The 22,252-nt window shown below is 38.0% G+C and overlaps 2 protein-coding genes across 12 annotated transcripts in view; one reads left to right on the top strand and one right to left on the bottom strand.

Annotated features, from left to right (window-relative positions):
- The window catches only part of BOLL (boule homolog, RNA binding protein), a 78,842-nt gene extending 69,301 nt beyond the window's left edge, over positions 1-9,541 (top strand). For both annotated transcript variants that reach the window (XR_014830069.1, XM_085000300.1), the window contains one exon: positions 8,030-9,541. Coding sequence is in view for 1 of the 2 variants with exons in the window: in XM_085000300.1 (XP_084856426.1) it covers positions 8,030-8,104 (75 nt within the window). In the remaining variant the exon portion in view is untranslated. The remainder of the gene's footprint in view (positions 1-8,029) is intronic.
- On the bottom strand, positions 8,329-21,811 carry MARS2 (methionyl-tRNA synthetase 2, mitochondrial). 10 transcript variants are annotated; one of them, XR_014830062.1, is made up of 4 exons: positions 20,007-21,811; positions 19,743-19,919; positions 18,658-18,759; positions 8,329-9,495 (listed from the first exon to the last, which is right to left on the bottom strand). XR_014830062.1 is itself a non-coding variant. In XM_021075717.2 (3 exons), the coding sequence occupies exons 1-2, from the start codon at positions 21,765-21,767 to the stop codon at positions 18,706-18,708; spliced, it is 1,815 nt and encodes a 604-aa protein (XP_020931376.1). In that variant the 5' UTR covers positions 21,768-21,811; the 3' UTR covers positions 8,329-9,495; positions 18,658-18,705. The 10 variants fall into 10 exon arrangements, 4 of the variants coding, with proteins under 4 accessions (XP_020931376.1, XP_084856423.1, XP_020931377.1 ...); XR_014830065.1 differs by having other exon boundaries at positions 20,598-21,811; XR_014830064.1 differs by having other exon boundaries at positions 18,658-19,919; positions 20,598-21,811.
- Between the last annotated feature and the right edge of the window lie 441 nt (positions 21,812-22,252).

Below are 22,252 nucleotides of genomic sequence, written 5' to 3'. Positions count from 1 at the left end.
GAAAGAACTCAGACAGTGGATTTTTTCTCTTTTCCAATTTGTTCACCAAATACCATATCCTTATTGTCTGAATCAATTTTTTAAAAAGAAAAAACTTTTCTGACAATTAAGAAAGACCTCCCTCCATCTGGCTTTCCCCTTAAGGCTTAAGGCTCTTAGCATTCTGAGGACCTCTGTTTTCTATTTTGAATAGAATTGCCCCAAATTTTTAGAGACCCCGAGTCTTTTCTTATCTACCCAATTCAATTAATTTTCATTGACTGAAAATGATAGGACTTAAGTATATTAACTATGTAGTCATTGTATGTGTACTATCACCTCTGCTTTCATCTTCAAATATGGTTCTAAATGAAAGAAAAGAAATGCAATCAAGCATACTTAATTTTGGAAGAGTTTTGTCAAATTCCATATTATCAATGACATTTAAATTCATAAGATAGTCCCCAAAAAGATGTCAATATTAGGCTAAATTTATAATCTAATAACATTAACTCAAATTCTAGATTTTGGGAATAAAAGAGAGAAAAAAATTCTTGCCCTCCTCAACTTCCCTAAGAATAGGGTTAAAGAAAATGCCTACTAACCCAAATATTCAATCCAATTTCATAGAATTTCCAACAGTATAATGTTAACATGAAAAAAATATAGGCAACATGGGGAAAGATGTTTCGGCTTAAAGAATCCAGCTTAAAAGTAACTAATTCATGCAGATGACATGATACTATACCTAGAAAATCCTAAAGACACTACCAGAAAACTGTTAGAGCTCATCCATGAATTTGGTAAAGTTGCTGGATACAAAATTAATACACAGAAATCAACTGCATTTCTATATACTGACAATGAAAGATCAGAAAGAGAAATTAGGGAAACCATCCCATTTACCATCACATCAAAAAGACTAAAATACCTTGGAATAAATTACCTAAAGAGACAAAAGACCTATACTCCAAAAACTAAAAGACACTGATGAAAGAAATCAAAGACAACACATATAGATGGAAAAATATACCATGCTCTTGGATTGGAAGAATCAACATAGTCAAAATGACAACACTGCCTCAGGCAAACTACAGATTAAGTGCCATCCCTATCAAATTACCAATGACATTCTTTACAGAACTAGAACAAAATACTTTAAAATTTGTATGGAAATACCGAAGACCCTGAATAAACAAAGCAATATTACAAAGAAAAAAACAGCACTGGAGGAATCAGGTGCCCTGACTTCAGATTATACTACAAAGCAACAGTCCTCAAAAAACTATGGTGCTGGCACAAAAAACAGAAATATAGATCAATGGAACAGGATAGAAGGCCCAGAAGTAATCCCAAGCACCTATGGTCAACTAATCTATGACAAAGGAAGCAAGAACATACAGTAGAGGAAAGACAGTCTCTTCAATAAGTGGTGCTGAGAAAACTGGACAGCTGCATGTAAAAGAATGAAATCAGAACATTCTCTAACACTATACACAGAAACAAAATGGATTAAAGACCTAAATGTAAGACCAGATGCTATAAAACTCCTAGAGAAAAGCATAGGCAGAACGCTCTTTGACGTAAATCACAGCAACATCTTGTTTGAGCCACCTCCTATAATAATGACAACAAAGACAAAAATAAACCAATGGGAACTAATTGAACTCAAAAGCTTTTGCACAGCAAAGGAAACCATTAAGAAGAAAACAAAAAGACAGCCCACAGAATGGGAGAAAATCTTTGCAAATGATACAACCAACAAAGACTTAATCTCTAAAATATTCAAACAATTCATACAACTCAACAACAAAAAAACAAACAACCCAATTAGAAATGGGCAGAAGACCTAAATAGACATTTCTCCAAAGAAGACATACACATGGCCAGCAGGCACATGAAAAAATGCTCAACATCACTAATTACTAGAGAAATGCAAATCAAATCTGCAATGAGGTACCACTTGACACCAGTTAAAGTGGCCATCATTAACAAGTCAACAAACAACAAATGGAGAAAAGGGAACCCTCCTTCACTGTTGGTAGGAATGTAAATTGGTACAACCACTGTGGAAAACAGTATGGAGTTACCTCAGAAAACTAAATATAGAACCACCATATGATCCAGAAATCCCATTCCTGGGCATATATCCAGACAAAACTTTCATTGAGGAGTTTCCGTCGTGGCTCAGTGGTTAACGAACTAGGAACCATGAGGTTGCAGGTTTGATCTCTGGCCTTGCTCAGTGGGTTAATGATCCGGCGTTGCCATGAGCTGTGGTGCAGGTCACAGACGAGGCTCGGATCCTATGTTGCTGTGGCTCTGGTGTAGGCTGGCGGCTACAGCTCCGATTCGACCCCTAGCCTGGGAACCTCCATATGCCGCGGGAGTGGCCCAAGAAATGGCAAAAAGACAAAAAACAAAACAAAACAAAAAAACTTTCATTGAAAAAGATACATGCACCCCTATGTTCCTTGCAGCACTATTCACAATAGCCAAGACATGCAAACAACCCAAATGTCCATTGACAGATGAATGGATTAAGAAGATATGTGTGTGCATACATACAATACAAGGAAAGAAGCTGTGGGAATACTATTCAGCCATAAAAAGGACAAAATAATGCCATTTGCAGCAACATGGGTGGAACTGGAGATTCCCATACTAAGTGAAATAAGTCAGAAAGGGAAAGACAAACACCATATGTTACCAGTTTTATGTGGAGTCTAAAATATGACACAAATGATCTATCTACAAAACAGAAACAGATCATGGACATGGAGGGCCAATTTGTGTTTGTAGGGGTGGGGGAGGGACGGACAGGGAGTGTGGGGGAGAGATGAACGGATGGGTGATGGGGTCCTGCTGTACAGCACAGGGAGCTGTGTCCAGTCTCTTGGGTTAGAACATGATGGAAAATGAAAGAAAAAAAATGCATGTATGGGTGGCTGGGTAACTTTGCTATAAAGCAGAAATTGAAGGAACATTGTAAATCAGCTATACTTTTAAAAAGTTTTAAGTAGCTAACTCATACATAAAAGAATGTCACTCTTGGTTTTCACAGCTTCTTTCCTTCCATTTCTGAACCCACTGGTACTCTTAAAGCTCCACGTTTTCACAGTGGTTCCTAACAATAAGAGTGAACATTTTGGGAGTTCCCGTCGTGGCTCAGTGGTTAGCTAGACCGACTAGGAAACATGAGGCTGAGGGTTCGATCCCTGGCCTTGCTTAGCGGGTTGGGGATCCGGCGTTGCTGTGAGCTGTGGTGTAGGTGGCAGGCGCGGCTCAGATCCTGCATTCCTGTAGCTGTGGTGTAGGCCAGTGGCTGTAGCTCTGATTGGACCCCTAGCCTGGGAACCTCCATATGCCATAGGTGTGGCCCTAGAAAAGACAAAAAAGAAAAAAGTGAACATTTTGAAAGTATGAAAAAAAAAAAAAAAAGAACCAGGATAGCATTTGCTTGAATGTAAAATATAATATTCTTTTCTTTCTTTTGCTTTATATATTATAAATATTATAAAAGGAAATTTTAAAATATGATGATCAGGAAGAATTACCTCTGTATCTAATTCCTAAAGATCAGATTAAAATAGAAAAGATATGTTAGTTAATACTTATCTTTTTGTACATTTATTGCTTACTAGATTTCAAGCATTTTTTTTTAATTTTTTTTTTTTGTCTTTTTGCTATTTCTTTGGGCCGCTCCCACGCACATGGAGGTTAATGAAATACAGACACTTGGAGTTCCCGTCGTGGCGCAGTGGTTAACAAATCCGACTAGGAACCATGAGGTTGCGGGTTCGGTCCCTGCCCTTGCTCAGTGGGTTAACAATCCGGCGTTGCCGTGAGCTGTGGTTGCAGATGCGGGCAGTGGCTGCAGCTCCGATTCGACCCCTAGCCTGGGAACCTCCATATGCCGCGGGAGCGGCCCTAGAAAAGGCAAAAAGACAAAAAAAAAAAAAAAAAAAAGAAATACAGACACTTTGGTTTGCACTTTAACAGGTTTGTATTTTTTAAGTTAAAAAGTTCTTTTTAATCCATTCACTTGCTTCTCAAAAATCGCCTTCTAAATCATCACCTTTGCTTACACTGTGTATACCCATTACAGAGAATTCAGCTTCCCTTATTTTCTTCTAAATGATGAATTATTGGGGAAAATATCCAAAATTAATTCTAAAGATCATTTCTTCATACAAATCATCCAGTTGGCCCACTTTCTTTATTAAACATCCTTCAAACCAAACATCTTTATACACTCTAGATAAAGGTAGCCAGCAATATAGTATTCACTGACATGATTTAATCTCAGGTCATGCAGTTTCAAAAGAATCTTATCTCTATTGTTAATAAATACAGTTTGTTCCAGGAAGACAAACTTGTCATTAGGGTCTATCTGAATAGGGTCATGTGTAAGAACGTTAAATTTATCTTTTCTCAGAGGTAATTACATTCTCAGAGACTTGCCAAATTCTAATATGAATATTAGCTTAACCTTGTCTGAGATGTGACTATATGTATTCAGAATTAGGAGTCCTTGTTCTCCAGCACTTATTTCCTCTTGAATCTCACTCCTACCTTCATTGATGAGCAACAGACTTGATTTGATTAACTTATAAAGGCTTTTTGGCAATAGACAAGGTCCTCTGATGTTTTATCTGTCTTATCAAGTTCTGCTTTTCACTTCTGCTCCTTATAGTAGTCAGAAAGTACTGGACTGCTGATTTCTGCCCTAAGTTCTTACTATATGCAGAAATTATATATTTATCACTCAAATCAGGACACTTTAAAGGGGGCACCAAAAATAATTAAAATTATATAATTTTTGAAATATGTACTTAATGACCAACAGTTTGTCATATTAGCAAACCTATTAAATCATTCTATTCAAAAATGAAAGTTGTTTTTTGTTTTGCTTTTTAGGGCCGCACCCGCAGCATATGGCAGTTCCCAGGCAAGGGGTCGAATCAAAGCTACAGCCACCAGCCTATGCCACAGCAACGCCAGATCAGAGCCCCGTCTTCAACCTACACCACAGCTCACAGCCACCCAGATCCTTAACCCACTGAGAAGGGCCAGGGATCAAACCTGCAACTTCATGGTTCCTAATCAGATTCGTTTCCACTGCGCCACAGTGGGAACTCCAAAAATGACATTCTAATAGCACAAAAGTCATGGTGTTCCCTTCTCGGCTCCCTGGAAACAAGGCAGACTTAGTATCAATGAGGACACAGATGCGTTCCCTGACCTTGTTCAGTGGGTTAAGGATCCAGCGTTGGATCCAGTGCTGGTGCAGCCCTAGAAAAGACAAAAAACAAAAACAAAAACAAAAAAAGTAACGTATGAACAGGTTCCCAACCAAAATAGTGAAAATAGAATTACCACAGAATTATTTAGATTATTAGTCAAAATTTTTCTTTAAAAGTATTGTGAAATTCAGCACTCTGGGAAATATAAGGGATACAAGATGAGAAAAAAATTCTTTTAAATTACTCCAGAAAAACCTCAATCCCTCAGATAGCAAAAGATACCTATAGGCAGTACTGTTTACTCCATATTTTGGGAACATGGCCCATTTCCACGTGTTTTTGAAAGCATGAAGTCCATCAACAAAAACAAACCTTTGGTGGCTTTTCTTCTTTTCCATTCTTCTTGCTAATAACTGCAATAGAGGCATTTATCAGTCTTTATGTAAACCTTCCATGTAGTATTTGCTATTTGGGGTAAAAGTTATTCTAGTTATCTTTTTTACATTCTAATGACACGTACCAAACTCATGTACTTTTTATACCGATAAAATGTGATTCCAAGATAAATGGATCACTATCATAATTACATACTGAAGTCTCCTTAGCTCAAAAATTCTAACAGCAACTATAGTTAAATATAGCTTGATGTCACTGAAGTGAATTTTTTCACAACACTGATTTTAATAATAACTATCTTTTAACTTATTTATAATACTTTGGGTTTTTTTCTGGTTAAAAGACTATTTTGTACCTTCACAAAGTATCCTTAAGTGATATGAATAAACTCTATGTGTGACTGCACAATGTAAAATATTTTTAACCCTAGAAGCATCTAGGTCTGATATGCCATAAAAAATTACCCATTGTTTTTATGACTTACTCTTAATAGTTAACTATTCTAGCACTGGCAAATTGTTTCACTGTTAGTAGATATGCTCAGTCTTAGTAAGTCAACAGAATGTCACATATGCCCAAATCATGGAAAATACAATAGATAATCAACCATACCTTTTTAGAGAAATTGGGTTTTTTATCTTAGAAGCTTTAGTTCACTTCCTTTAACTATATATAAAGTTGCTAGTTTTTAATTTTTTCTTTTTTCTCAATGAATTTTATTACATTTATATTGTACAACAATCATCACAACCAAATTTTATAGCATTTCCATCCCAAACCCCCAGTGCATCCCCCCACCCCACCCCCAATCTCATTTGGAAACCATAAGTTTTTCAAAGTTTGTGAGTCAGTATCTGTTCTGCAAAGTTCATTGTGTCCTTTTTTTAGATTCCACATGTATGTGATAGCATTTGATGTTGGTATCTCACTGTCTGACTGACTTCACTTAGCATGATAATTTCTAGGTCCATCCATGTTGCTGCAAATGCCACTATTTCTTTCCTTTTAATGGCTGAGTAATATTCCATTGAGTATATGTACCACATCTTTATCCACTGCTCTGTGGATGGACATTTAGGTTGTTTTCATGTCTTGGCTATTGTATATAGTACTGCAATGTGCATTGGAGTACATGTATCTTTTTCAGTTATGGTTTTCTCTGGATCAATGCCCAGGAGTGGGATTGCTGGATCAAATGGTAATTCTATTTTTGGTTTTCTGAGGAATCTCCATACTGTTTTCCACAGTGATTGCGCCAATTTACATTCCCACCAACAGTGTAATAGGGTTTTTAGAATAACTACTAGAACACTTGGTATTATATTTCTGTTATCACATTCATGCTGGGCAACTGATTTAGCTACATGCTACTTCCAGTGTTTTATTCAGCTTTATGAGATAAACCCCAGCTCCTTGATGCATGCATTCTTCTTGAATCATAATATTTAAACTCAAATCATCTAAGCAAGCAGAGCAAATGATGAGTTTTTTTAGACAAAAGGATTTGACTAAACACTGATGCTCTAAAGTAGGCATTTAGTCATTAGAGATGCCTTAGTTAAAATTTTTCTATTAATTGTATTGAGAAAAGCAGTACTTCCAGCAATCCTTATGTTCAGCAGAGGATCCAATAAATATGACTTGTTGAAACAGTCTATTCATTGGATGTTTTACTTAACAGTAGAATGTTACTTTGTTAAACTGAAAATTTATTAATAATTCCTTGATTTTCTCTGGATAGTTGCTTTCTCAACCATAGGATCTGTCTCTAATTTTGTATATCATCAAGTACATAAACATTTTTTTTTAACAAATCTTTACCAAAGTTCAGGGCTGGCACAAAGGAGGAAGTATAACCTAATAATTTTAGAAATACCATTAGATGTGGCTATTCTCAGATCCTTTGTAGTGAGGTTTTTTTGTTTTTTTTTTTTTCTTTTAATAGCCCTAGGATGCTTCCCTGTGAAGCAGCAGGTTGTAAGGTAGCCTACTCTTTCTAGCGGGAATTTCCTTAAGTACACCTTCTCTCCTCAGAATCCAGGCCCAGTTAGTATTATTTTTTAAATCTTTCCCTTAAGTAATTATAAAATAAGAGCCATTTAAAGTGCATTAAGGAGTTCCTGTCGTGGCGCAGTGGAAACAAATCCAACTAGGAACCATGAGGTCGTGGGTTCAATCCCTGGCCTCACTCAGTGAGTTAAGGATCCGGCGTTGCCATGGGCTGTGGTGTAGGTTGCAGACGCTGCTTGGATCCCAAGTTGCTGTGGCTCTGGGGTAGGCCGGTGGCTACAGCTCTGATTCAACCCCTAGCCTGGGAACCTCCATATGCCGCAGGTGCGGCCCTAAAAAGACAAAAATAAATAAATAAAGTGCATTAAAACCCTAATTTTCTTTAAATCTCTTGATAGGAACCAAGGTTACATTCTGTGAGAAGAAGCTTTTCTCAACTTTCATCTGTAGGTTTGCAACCTCGATATTTTTGAAGCCCACACTTTCATCCTAGAAAAGATTTCAGAGCAGAGGATTCAATTCTTACTCCACCTTCCTCTACTGATTCTGTTAAGTAGAGTCTTAGATAATTATTTTATCCAATAATAGAAAACAACTAGCCCCATGTGTGGTCTGATAACAAATTTGAGGGGTTTGGGTGTGCTTAAAGTTAAACGTTTTTGCTTTTTTAAGGAAAGACATCTCAGTAGCCAGAACATTGGAGTTACAGATAAAATCATGGTTTCCTTTATTAATTCACACACACTTTAGTAGCACAGACTTATAATCTGTAACAAATATAACAAAGATTATATCTATAAAACAGGCATCTTGACAAAGTTTGAAAAATTTGGTCATCATTTATCTTATCAACATGATAATGTCATGTACAACCACTTAAAATCATATTTAGTGTTTGGACTTTACAGTTCTTTTCCCAGATGCTTTATATTTGTTAGACATAGCATGGCATATACAGAATATACAGAGCAACAGGCCATTTGTTGTAATTACATAAATTCAAAAAACACTGTCTTGTTAAGGAGATAAAGTATGTAAAAGATTCTAGCTTCCACATTATTTTGTTTTCACTGTATTTAGGTTTGTGTATATTTTACCAAATGTTTTTGATAAAACATTTCAGATTTTAGGTTTACATTAGAAATTTTGCCAGATATTAATACATATAAAAACAATTTGTATATATAATATCTGGAAATCTGTCATGTTATGACCATTTATTTATACCAATTACTAAAGCCAAAGTTGACACTATTGTTAAATATACTGACAAATATCTCCATATCTACTTCTGACCCGCTTTTGTTATTCATACAAGAAGTATAAGGGTTCTTAGAGCATCTTAGCCAAGTACAAGTATTCGGTGCATATATCATGTCTAGTTCAATACATATTTTTCCCTTTAACACTGTCAATATTCCTTTTTATCTTTCATTCAGGTCTTAGTTTGTGAGGTTTCTAGACTTTCAAAACATTAACTTTAACTAAACAAAACTTAACCAAAACATTACATTCCACCTTTTAAATACAAAGCTTGATTGCTCTTAGAGAACTGGAAAAGTTTATCATTAAAAAACACCACACTAAGTAGAACTTTTTAAAGAATGGTCATGCCAACTTTTCTTTAAATGCTGCCTATTTAAAATATATTCCAACTTTCTTCTGCCAAAACATTATATTCCTTTTATAGAAGATTGGGCTAATAATAAAGGAACAAACATTTTATATAAATATGCAATAAGTTGACTTCATGGAAATTTATTCTAACATTATTTAAATTTGCACAATTAGTATTGTAGAATCTTTTTTTTTTTCACAATTTTAATTTCATGTCCACTCCAAGAACTAAAGTTGGTTTGCATTTCTGTTAGGAAAGAATAAAAATGTTATATTAAAACTTTATTAGAAGATAACCAAGTTATAATGAGTCAATTTTTTTAATCCTGTCTCATAAAGAATAATGAACTATCCATTGATGTATATATTTTTGGAGTATATCACCAAAATGTTTCTGGGCTGAAATATTTAGGTTGAGGAATAAAATGTAATAGCATGTTTATAGAATAAATAATATAAAGAATATTCTGGCACATCCAAAAGCCAGTCCATCCATTGAGAATATTTTATTTTGCTACATTTATTTTCAAAGTAGCATGCTGTATGTTACAGTCCAGTGTTCTATAATTAGAGCCCTAGTCAAAAAGATCATGAAACAATTTAATACTCCACTTGTCTGATGTTTTCAGTATACATTTTAATCGCATATTTATAATCCAGGTTTATTCAGTATATACCAAGGCATTTTTGTTCTAAAATTTTATAAATTTCGAAAGTCTAAGAATAATTGCATTTTGCTTCAAAAAAGATTTACATTAGTGTTTTTCTTAGCTAATATATTGTAGGCAATTGTGCCCTTTACCAAAACGTACTGATGTACTTCCACAGTGCATTCATTCAGTTCTTTAAAGATATATATTACTTACATTTTCTCTCCAGATAAAATAAAGAAAAAACGGCGGTGGTATGAGTTCATTAGTACCAAAAAAACCTGCTCTGCTTAAATTGTGATATATTCCATGATAGCAAAAACAGCTTTAATAACTATAAAAGATTTCAATGTTTTAGCTTTTAATTATCAAGGTCCTTTTTATTAGAAGTCATGATATAATATGATATGGAGTCTAACCCCTCATGCTTAGCCTCATATAGTTCTAAAACAACCAAAGATAGTACATAAAGGCATACAAAAAAAAAATTCAAATAATATAAAAAATATTACCTAAAAAAAGCATATCTTTTTTCCCCCTTTGGTATTTTGGAGAAAACATCTAAAGGACAATAATTGTAAAGTATATACTAACAATTTGTAAGATGATTTTTAATACTTTCAATGTGTTTCTTGCTAATCATATTTAGGATCTTTGTTTTTAACATGTCTAATGTGGCACCAAAGCAAAGAAACGTATACAATATCCACTTACATATCTTTAGCTGTTGCTAAAGGAAACTTTCTAAATCTTTATTAGTATCTGACCTATTATGCAAACTATTTTTAAACAGGTACTAATAGATGTAAATTTTTCCTCTCCTATACATACCCAAATACCAACTAGTAAAGTCAACCTTAGGATTATTTTATTCAGGCTATATCCAGCTGTTTGTGAGAATAGCTTTCAATAAAATAACACATTTCATATCCTAATGTCTACGCCAAAGGAAAAATGAAAACTCAGCTTACCAAATACATTTTTAAGCCTGTGTGCTAGCTATATGTCTAGCTTTATAAAATGACCTGTCTAAAACTCAAGCTCAGACTTACTTACCTTCACATATTGAATATTTAAAACATCTACCTCTACAAACTTACAAATGATGAGTTTTAATAACTTGGTTGAACTTGGCTAGTCCCCTTTCACAATACACTAGATGTTAAGCAATATATTTTCACTATTTTTCCTTTGTTTTTCTATCTGAGATCAGGTTGATTTCCTAATTTTTACACTTAGCTACTACACACAGTAACCCATTTATATTGGTTTTTGTGCCCCGGTTTTTGACAGCTCCACTTTTAGATGGTCTCCATGGATTATGAAAAAAGGAAGAAGTGCTATATATTCTCCTTAGGCTAGAAAACTCAGTTTATGACATCAGATACAACCAAAAATGTTTTATTTAAAATCTGTTATGAAGCTTCTACGTTGTAGAAGCTGATTTTTATATGGACAATATTTTAGTAAGAAAAAACTTTGAGGATTATTAACTAATAGTTTTTTTTTTAACTAGATCAGATAATATAATGAATGGTAAAAATATTTCCTTTACGTTCAACAAAAAATACTTCTTCCAGATCTTAAAATGGTGTGAAAACCCAGCCATCACCTTTCATGCTATTAACTATACACATTTTCAATAATTCATTTTATTTTAGTACTTAATGATTTTCTTCTATAATACCAAAACAGGCTTCTTACACATTGTGGCTTAATTTATTTAATTACATTCCTGTAATGAGTTGTAAAATGAAACCAAACTCAGGGCTAAAAAGTTTTACTTTTTAAAAATGGAAGGAGTTTACATAAAATAATTTTTATAAAAAGTTAAATGTAAAGCATTAATATAATAATTTCAGTTTACCAAGATTGCAGACTCTTTGCTTTATGAAAGCCTTATAAATTCCTTACTAAGTGATTTCTAAAAGTAATCTTAAAAATGCTATATAGGATATTTTTTATAATACATCAGTCTAATTCCATCAGCAAGTCAAAAATCTACCATGCAAAAAATACTGGAAAAGTATCCATCATGTCTTGCTAACTATGGGACTACATAACTTGAATTTAAACAGAATTCTAAAGAAATTATTTAAAATGTAAAATAAAGATGTCGATGTTCTTGGCTTCCAAATTAGCAAGGACTTTCATACCTTTTGATGCATTTTAAAAATACAGTTTAGATGAGAGCCAAAACATCTATATATACATAGGTTTCATCCTGAACTTCTTCAAAGTGTAGCCCATGTCCAACTTTAGCTACATTTCATTTTTAAAGTAAAATATGACATAGTGTCCTTTATGCAATTCATAATAAAAACTCTAATTTGTTGAAGTTAAAATGTGACTTAAATGTCATATATAACATAGATATAATTTACCAGGAATTATCCAATATATGGCATTTTAGCTAACAGGGTATTTGCTTTGGTAAAAACTGGAGTCAAGGGCATTTAATCTGGCTCCTGCAGGCTTGTTAGGAAAGATGTCGTAAGAATATAGTAATAAATGTTCAGTAAATTCACAGAACTTAAATTGTAGTAAATAGATGGCTCTTTTAATAAGTTCATTTGTATTAAAACTGTATGTATTAAAAGTTTCAGTATTTGTGACCTCTAATAAAATTCTCTGGCTTTGTTACTACAATAGCTAATTCAAATAAACTTGAATATTAATGTTTTTATGTTCAGTGACAAATATGTATTTAAGGAATTAATTAGTAAAATGTTGCTTTTAAATACTCAGATTCATAGTTTTACTTAGAGAACTGCTGGATTCAAAAATTTGGAACACTGGGAGTTCCCGTCGTGGCACAGTGGTTAACGAATCTGATTAGGAACCATGAGGCTGCAGGTTCGATCTCTGCCCTTGCTCAGTGGGTTAAAGGATCCAGCGTTGCCGTGAGCTGTGGTATAGGTCGCAGACGCGGCTCGGATCCCATGTTGCTGTGGCGTAGGCCGGTGGCTACAGCTCCTATTGGACCCCTAGCCTGGGAACCTCCATATGCTGCGGGAGAGGCTCAAGAAAAGGCAAAAAGACAAAAAAAAAAAAAATTTGGAACACTGTTCTAAAAATAACAAAATAATCTTAAGGAAAAAGAAAGAGCCTATAGAGTTATTAAAATCTTTAACAATTTACACCAGCACACATAGCAGGCTTCAGATATAAAGGAAACCCATTGAAAGCAAAAGAGAAATACATTTCATGATAAGGTAAGTATTTTTTGTCAATCATCTGTTTCATAAGCTAGCTATCAAGAACTCATTTCTTGTCTTGAAACACTCATTGCTATGTTTCAACCAAGGATTCTTATTTAGACTTACCCTCTTCAGATCTCTGGACCTGACTTTACTACCTCCTCTTCCCCACAATATAATGCCCAGTATGCACTCAGGGACTGTCATGGTGTTGGTGCTGAGGATAATGTGAGGCTCTGCCACTAAAACAAGTTTGAGTCTGGGGCTCTCATTTTACAAGCTGTAATAGCCAAGTTACTTAATCACGCTGTGTCTCAATTTCTTATCAGTTAAACAGAGTTAGAATAATACTTCATAAAGTTGATGGAAAAGTAAATGAGAGGGAGTTCCTGTCATGGCGCAGTGGTTAACAAATCTGACTAGGAACCATGAGGTTGAGGTTCAATCCCTGACCTTGCTCAGTGGGTGAACGATCCGGGCGTTGCCGTGAGCTGTGGTGTAGGTTGCAGACATGGCTTGCATCCCGTGTTGCTGTGTTTCTGCTGTAGGCCAGCGGCTACAGCTCTGATTAGACCCCTAGCCTGGGAACCTCCATATGCCGCAGGAGCGGCCCAAGAAATGGCAAAAAGACAAAAAGAAAAAGTAAATGAGAGGACACAAATAAGGAACACTGAACTAGTGGTTCTCTCCCTTCACCTTCACTTATTACTGAACCAACAACTAGAAAATTTGGCAAATTATGGCGATGGGATCCTCCTCTTTTGATAATCCAGAGAAGACTTACTGAACAGGTATAACTGCTGACATTTCTATTCAAAAAGCATGTTGTTATTTTCACAGAGGCAGGCATGGAAAAAGACAAAAGTTTTAGAGTCACAAAATCTTACCTGTTAAGTTTTTCATTTTTTTTTTCTACACTTAGCAGTGATGATACACTTGGTAATGAGCATTAAAGACAGAAAAGCTAATGTCTAGTATGAGTTATTATATCTTTCCCATTGCCTGGTTTCTCTGAACCCACAAATGGCAGTTTCATTTCTTACCAAACTTGAACGTTTCTTGTCATTTTCAATTTTAAATTTTTACATTTTGAGGCTGTTGTTAGATCATACAAGGTCATAATTGTTACAACTTAGTACATTATTCCTTAAGTCTCACTTTACCTTTGGTAATGGTTTTCCCCTCAAAATAGGTTATCTACTAACATTATGATACCAGCTTTCTTTTGGTTAATATATGCCTGGTGCTCCTTCATGTGTTATTTTCTATTATATTTTAGTATATACCTTTTAACTATACATAGCTAACTTTCAAAATTTAAGCTTGAATATTGCTTTCTTTTGACAAAAGTTCATCCTATAATATTTGGTTTTATTATGATTACTGATATATTTGTATTTTTTTCTACCATCTTATTATGAGTTTTCTTTTACCATATTTTTCATTGACCTTCCTTTTTCCTCCCTGTCTTCTATTGGATTGAGTCTTCTTTAACATTTCATCTGCTTAGGAAGAAATATATTGTTTGTATTATTTTAGTGGTTAATGAAATTATGTAACATGCTTTTTAATTTCATATTTTTAATATTTACTAAAGCCTTTTAACCAATAGACATTTCTAAATCGGTTCAAAGGAAGCCAAGTTACTGATGCTTTCATATTTAATGTGTTCCAAACTAAATGTTATTACCCTTTTTAAAATATTTTAATCAGGAAAAAAATGTGTAATTAGTCACATTGTTATTGAATGTACTGAATTAAGAGAATAAAACAATTCCAATCTGTTAACAGTCAATCATAAACTAGTTCCTAAAGGTTCATCTTCATGTTTAGTCCCACAGACCAGTGACTGTCAACTAATGAGGGGCTGTATGTACAAAGCATGGCTTTAGCGTAGGGAGGTTAGTACCATATTTACTCATGCCATACACTAAGAAAATTGGCATCACCCATTTCCACAGTTATTCCTAGAGCTGACCCTCCAGCTTACACATTGAGCCCTCCATAGATGTTTCATCCAAAATTCCTTAATGACTTCAAAGCAGGGCTCATCTCTCTTGGAGCTAGAATTTTCTTCTTGCAGATCATACATTTGGTTTCTTGAAACAACCTGACATTTCATACCATTTTGTTCTTAAGTGAGGAGCTGTGGACTTTAAAATCCATAGTGACTAAACTATCACAGACCAAATGGCAGTAAAATTCAGTTTGCAGCCAAGGGTGAATTTCTATTCCATAGCCTCGCCTTACTTTAGCAAAGATCCAAGTAAGGATGACACTCTCAATAGCTATTCAAGAGAAGAGGCACAGTAGAGAGTGTATTATTTCTAGTTGTTAAGGCCATAAGAAGATACCCTTTCTTCATCATGGAAATAAAAGTACAAACTGATCAATGTTATAAAAGCTTAAGTAGAGTATTTTCAAAATGATCACCTATTCCATTAGATGGCTCCATTTAATTCTGTGGATTTAGAGGTAGCTAAGGATTACTTAAAAACTACAGGGCTGTCTAAAAACTAAGGAGGAGTCCATCTCATTTCTAAACTGGTTAGTCCCTTCCCCTCAACTCAAAGTAGTTCTTGATAATAGAAAAAAGCAGCTTAGGCTGGGCTTCTATCATCTGCCTCAAAAAAGAATAAGACACTCTTCTTGAAAGGTTAAAATCCCCACTAATTAACCTTTTTTTTTTTTTTTTTTTTTATTTTCCCACTGTACAGCAAGGGGGTCAGGTCATCCTTAGATGTATACATTGCAGTTACAGTTTTTTCCCCCACCCTTTCTTCTGTTGCGACATGAGTATCTAGACATAGTTCTCAATGCTATTCAGCGGGATCTCCTTGTAAATCTATTCTAGGTTGTGTCTGCCCACTAATTAACCTTAATTAACTTGGTTGTTACTGTTCTGGCCCTCCCAGCAATACTAACCTCCAAATTTAGCATGTTATTACTGATAGAAGTTAACCAGTCCTATCCAAAGCTCCTTCAAAAGGAAGGGGCTGGAGTTCCCGTTGTAGCGCAGTGGAAATAAATCCAACTAGGAACCATAAGGTTGTGAGTTCGACCCCTGGCGTCACTCAGTGGGTTAAGGATCTGGCGTTGCCATGAGCTGTGGTGTAGGTTACAGACTCAGGCTTGGATCTGGTGTTGCTGTGGCTCTGGCGTAGGCTGGTAGCAACAGCTCCAATTAGACCTCTAGCCAGGGAACCTCCATGTGCCGTGGGTGTGGCCCTAAAAGGACAAAAAGACCAAAAAGATTAAAAAAAAAAAAAAAAAGGAAGAGGCAGAGCCAGCTGTGTTGTGCTGAAATGATATATTTCATACTCTTAGTTCTATAAGGGACTCTATGGTATTCTTCCAGAATTAATCCCCCTAACCTGTACTCTTGTTTACCCCAACTTGTGTCCTAGATTCCCCCAACCCTAAGCTCCCTGAACTAGTTGACTTTTGCAGACACATGACTGCCAATAGGTCCACACCCTTTTACGTCCACTGATACTACTCATTCTGGTCAAAGATGAGGGCAAGGACCCATCAAGGTTTACAGACTCCCATACCTCACCAGCAAGAACAGTTGTTCTACATCTGGTAGAACTATGGATAGGAGGGAACTGCCTTTAGGAGGCAGTTATAGATTATCATACAGCAGCTTTATGGACCAAGTTATGGCCTCCCCACCATAACTCAAGGTTACACTAATGTAGTCTGACACTACAACTACACACTCACTCAGATGTGGAGCAGTCAGAGAGCCAGAAGACCATTCCTACCACAATGCCCAGGAAATAGTCTGATAAATGGTTAGTACTGTCACCTTCTACCCAAGCTACTTCATGATTTTAAGTCATCCTAGTTGGAGGCCCACAACCTAACCAACTACTGTCTTTACTTCAGTTTCGGAACTCCCTAGATCTAAAGAGTTATGTGCCAATCACAGGTGCAACTATGGGGGGAATAAAAGGCCTGTGCCTCAGAGCCCATGTCCCAGCCTAAGCCTTCTTGAGTGCATCAACTCAATATTCAATTTACCTGACTCTTCTCAGCCCATACAGAGCCACACAGGTAGGTAAGAAAAATAATGAGGCCTACTTCCAGAGTAAGTGTGAGTTTCAATGAAATGAGACTGTAACTGTGACTGTTCCCGCCTAATATTGATCCGCATATAACCACAGATCTTCTGACTTAGTCTAAGGTGTCTATTTGATGATTTTGCTTGTAAGTCATACAATATACAATATAATATACAATGGTCCCATATACATTGCCCACAACTTCTTGCATGACTTCATAGATAGGACTATGGTCTAGTGGGTTGACAGCTTATCATTACTTTAACGTGACATCCTGTGAACACCTGATTAGTGCTCTCTCACCTCTGCAACACTGCCTGCAAGAATACTCAAAAATGAATATTTGAGGGCCTAACAGTAGTATTTGGAAGAAACTTCCTTTATGGTCAAGGAATCCACAAGATGCCAGATAAGGTGTTAGCAGTTCTGGAATAGGGGAATTTTTAGATGTCTACAAGTGTTATCATCATCTCCCACAAGTAGTTAGCATGTCCTCTCTTGGAAGTGCATGCCCTCTAGTTTTAAGTTTCACCTATCCTCCACTTGCGATTCTTAAACTGCTGGATCAAACTGAACACATCAACTTAGTACCCAAAGGATATCTGCTTTACCTATTTTGCCTAATACAGAGAATCCAACTGGTTCATCTTCCATATCACCACAGAATAAGTTATATCCAACTTAGCATATTTCACACTCAAATATCCTGTCTTCTCTAATAATTATGCCCTCTTCTCTTTGATTCCTCTGTTTTCCTGTGTCCTCCAATACCACAAATATCCTGGTAGCAGTTAAGTGCCTACACAAATGACAGACGGCACAAAAGGAATTCCATTAACACCCAGCAAGCCAAGGTCCAGTGTACTGACCAGCATTAGTCCATAGGGAAGATCACTCAAGTGGAAGACACTGTCCCTCAGTTCATGATAGGAACTATAAGACTTATAATGGTGCTTAGAAGGCACAGGCTATCAACACTGGTTTTCCAAGTCTGTTTTCCTTCATTCATGTAAACATATCCCATCTCTTTCATTACTCTGCTATCAAGCCCTAGGAGATAATTACACTCCATCCTAGATCCCAGTAATCTACCCTAGTAATCCCAGCAAGTAACTGGAATATGTCATATGGAAAGCCCAGGATTCCATCATGAAGAATAAGGAGGATCTGAAGGAACATTGGTATAAATGGCCCTTACACATTTAGAATGCCTTCAAGCATTCTTTTCTAAGCTATGTTTCCAAGCAACCAGAAATCTCTCACCACACCAATTAATAAACAGAAACTGGAGCTGAACAGTACCATCCAGAATAAATCTGGGGGAACTACCAGCACAATAGTTTACTTCATAGTGAGCCCTCTCTGCTTGCTACCATGCTTAGAATGGATATCTCAAGGCAAGTTCTCATTTTAAACTTTGCCCTAGCTATCCAATCACCTATGGGATATAATGTTGGCTTTACTGTGTTGCAGTCATTGCATAAATTGATACCTTAACATCTTCTCTGTGATGTTCTCTTATGGAGCCTTGGAGTGATCCCTAAATCCGTTTGAGATTCCTGGAGCATTGATCATTTCCTCCCTTCACCATCACCTTCAACAAATGCAACAGAACAGATCTGAATAAGGTACTTAGGAACTTTTAAATCATACCAGTAAACCTAATATTATCAAAGTTTTAAAAATTTTTAACATACTAAGTTCTTCAAGAGAGTTTTAGAATTTATGATAGTCCAAACAAACTTGATATATTTACTTATTAGCTTACTAAACATTTAATAGAGTAAATGTCCTTTTTTCAGTAGTCTGAAAAAAACAGGATTCCGATCTTCTTTTATTGCTTTCTGTAAAACAACAGTGGTTGCAGTTATCCTTATTGTAAGAAAAGAAATAAAATATTTCTTTAAATTATGCATTAGCAAGCAGCAAACTTACTCTTAATATTCTGAAACCTTGGAGTTTCTGTCGTAGTGTAGTGGAAACGAATCTGACTAGCAACCATGAGGTTTCGGGTTTGATCCCTGGCCTTGCTCAGTGGGTTAAGGATCCAGCGTTGCTGTGAGCTGTGGTGTAGGTCGCAGATGAGGCCCGGATCTGGCGTTGCTGTAGCTCAGGTGTAGGCCAGCAGCTGTAGCTCCAATTCGACCCCTAGCCTGGGAACTTCCATATGCCGCAGGTGTGGCCCTAAAAAGACAAAAGACAAAAAATAATTCTGAAACCTCAATGTTAAATAATTAAATCTGTGAGACTAGAGCCATCTACTGGTTGAAGTGTAATGCTACAAAGCAGGGAGTCTAGGTTGTTAAGAACTGAAAATATAAACATGGGCAAAAATCATCTAGTCTAGAACACTGGTTTTTAAAGGTTTAATGAAACAATCTCTTTTTAACAGGTGACCCAACATATATAACAAATTAAAAGCTGAGGTAGGGGCCTCCAACCCCCACTCATTAATTTGCCCAGCAGAGGCCAGGCCAATGAAAAACAAGCCATAAGAGGTAGTCTGGGCAAATAACATAACTGTGTTTGGAAGGAGGCACAATGAGAAGGAACAGTATCAACAAAGTTGTCTCTTACCCATATTTCCCCTTGAGACATCTTAAGGACACTGGGATGCAAAGGACAGTGGTTAATGGACACAGAGAACTGAGGAGTAGGGAGCTGGCTCCTGAAAGGCTACAAGCCTCTTTTCACAGGGACACTGCTTATGTGCTCATTTGATGCACCACTTTAGAAAGCATTAGTGTAATTTCCCTGAAAATGAAAATTAAGAAAATAACACATTTGCTTTTCTACCACAAGCTAATAAGAAGTGGGTCTCTAGGTCTTATGGGCATTTACCAGCCTGGCCCTTGACTGGTCCAGTCTTGAAAACAACACACCAGTTTCAGGTCCCAGCCTCCTCCCTTCAAAAGGGCATGGATGTCCATAAAATCGAGGCAAGAAATAGAGCTCTCTAAGGCCCCTCTCTGTGGCAGAGACCCCCAACCTAGACAGCAGCTTGTCAGCCAGTCTTGGGGTGACAGGCTGGAGCAAAGTTCCAAACACTCGCAAACATTCCAAGGCTACATGAAGCACAGTACCCAGCCAGGGAGCATCTATTGGGCTTTCCCAGTTCAACTTCCACGGTGCATGCCTTTGTACAAAGCCATTTGTTTGCCGGACACAGCTGGATACGGCCTCCAAAGCTTTATAGATCTGAAAATTATCATAGTGGTCTGCTACCTGCTTGGGTAGAGTTGCCACTGCGCTCACCAGAGCATAGTCCTCTGCCTGAGCTCGAACGGATGGCCCCACCAACCCTGGCTCACTGGGAAAGCACGTAGTGCAGAAAGCCGGATAGGTCCCAGAAGGATTTATTCTTTTGGCAGTGCACCGGTTCAAAAGACCTCCCAAAGCGTCTGCCAGCTCGGAATCCAACAACTTAACCACCTTTTCATCATAGTAATCACAGTCCCAGCTGGGGATGCCCTGCCGAAGAAGAAAGTAGCGGAAGCCATCCACGGTATAGCGGTCAAGGCAAGTCCTGGGATCCACCACGTTGCCCAAGCTCTTAGACATCTTTTGGCCACAGACAGTCCAATGGGAGTGGACGTAGATGCGGTGTGGTGGGCTCATGCCGGCCCCTAAGAGGAGGGCAGGCCAATAAATAGCATGGAATTTGAGAATGTCCTTGCCTATGATATGAGAGGTGGTCGGCCACCAGGATTGGAACTCAGCGTTCGGGTAGCCAATTACAGTAAGGTAGTTGACCAAGGCATCCAGCCAGACGTAGATGGTCTGCGAATCGTCCCCGGGCACCGGAATGCCCCAGTGCAAGTGGCTCCTCCTTCGAGAGACGGATAGGTCCGGCAGCTCCTCGTCCAGCCACTGGAGGACTGCGCGATGGAATGGCTCCGGGGTGATGGCCTGCGGGTCGCCCCTCAGCCACCGCTGGAGAGGCTCCCGGAACTGGGAAAGCCTGAAAATGTAGTTTTCTTCCTTAGTCCAGGAGACCGGATGCCCACTCTCCAGAGACACAGGACACAAATCCCCCGACGGGCCCGGCTGCCTGGTGACCTTGGCTTCAGGCAAGAAGCACTCGTCAGAGGCGCAATACCAACCTTCATAGAGTCCCTTGTAGAGAAGACCCCGAGTCTTCAGCACCCCCCAGAAATGTTGCACAGCCAACTGGTGCCGAGCCTCCGTGGTGCGGATGAAGTCGGTGGAGGAGATGTCAGCCTCCCGGAAAAGCTGCTGGAACTGGGCAGAGACTCTGTCGCACAGCTCGGACGGGGCCAGGCCCGCAGTGGCTGCTGCCTGCTGAATCTTCAGGCCGTGCTCGTCGGTACCAGTGGAGAATCGCGTGGCGGCGGCGCTGGAAACTCGGAGGCGATGGTGGCGGCACAAGGCGTCTGCCAGAAGCGCGGAGTACAGGTGCCCGATGTGCGGCGCCGCGTTCACGTAGAAAATGGGTGTCGTGAAGTAGGCGCGCGCGTCGCGAGTATCCTCGCGGACACTCGGAGCGCCCGAGCTGTAGTGGCGTAGGCTAAAGTCCTCCAAGCTCCAGACCCTACTCGCCCCCCTGCGTCCCAGCAGCTGAAAAGCAGAAATTCGCAGCATGATGCTGGCGGGGGTGAAGCGGCAGAGGGGGGCGTTCTAGAAGCACGTGTGAGAGGCGCATGCGCAGCCAGGCTGCACCGCCGCTTCCGGCCGAAAAGCCAATGAACTCCGGCCCGAGCGCCCGCCCTCCACCGCCACGCCCGCGCTCCTGCCTCTGCTGGCCTCTGATATCGCGGTTGTGAATTGTGGAAGCGCGCAAGAAAGATAGCTTGGAGGAGCTGGGTGTAAGAAAGGTTATGAAAGCAGAAAAATCTTGCCGTAACATACTGCGTGTCCTGCTTTCGACTGTAATTTTATATTTATGGGTCGGATTTTTTCCGCCAGGTTGAGGGTCCTATAGGCAAGAATTCTATGTTCAGGCATTTCTCAAGCACAAGTCAGAGGTTGCCACATTGCAAGAGTATACCTTCTACATGTGTCCTGGTCAACGTTGGGATTTGAAATACCATGTAAATTTTATTTCAGAACCTGTCGGGCACAGTAAA

The sequence above is a fragment of the Sus scrofa genome, chromosome 15 (assembly GCF_054392235.1).
Source record: "Sus scrofa isolate SSC_HxYL_T2T_F1_AM1 chromosome 15, Sscrofa_HxYL_maternal_Yorkshire_Landrace_v2.0, whole genome shotgun sequence".
NCBI classification, from domain to species: domain Eukaryota; kingdom Metazoa; phylum Chordata; class Mammalia; order Artiodactyla; family Suidae; genus Sus; species Sus scrofa.
The sequence above is the reverse complement of the archived record's forward strand: the minus strand, read 5'-3'. Positions and strand labels throughout refer to the sequence as shown.

Bases quoted from the DNA above. Each gene is read 5' to 3' on its own strand.
- MARS2 (XM_021075717.2), bottom strand. From the start codon at position 21,767: ATGCTGCGAATTTCTGCTTTTCAGCTGCTGGGACGCAGGGGGGCGAGT. The intron at 18,760-20,006 runs GTAAATGCCCAT...CATTTGTTGAAG, and splicing joins ACCAGTCAAGGGCCAGGCTG to GTGATGGTGAAGGGAGGAAA.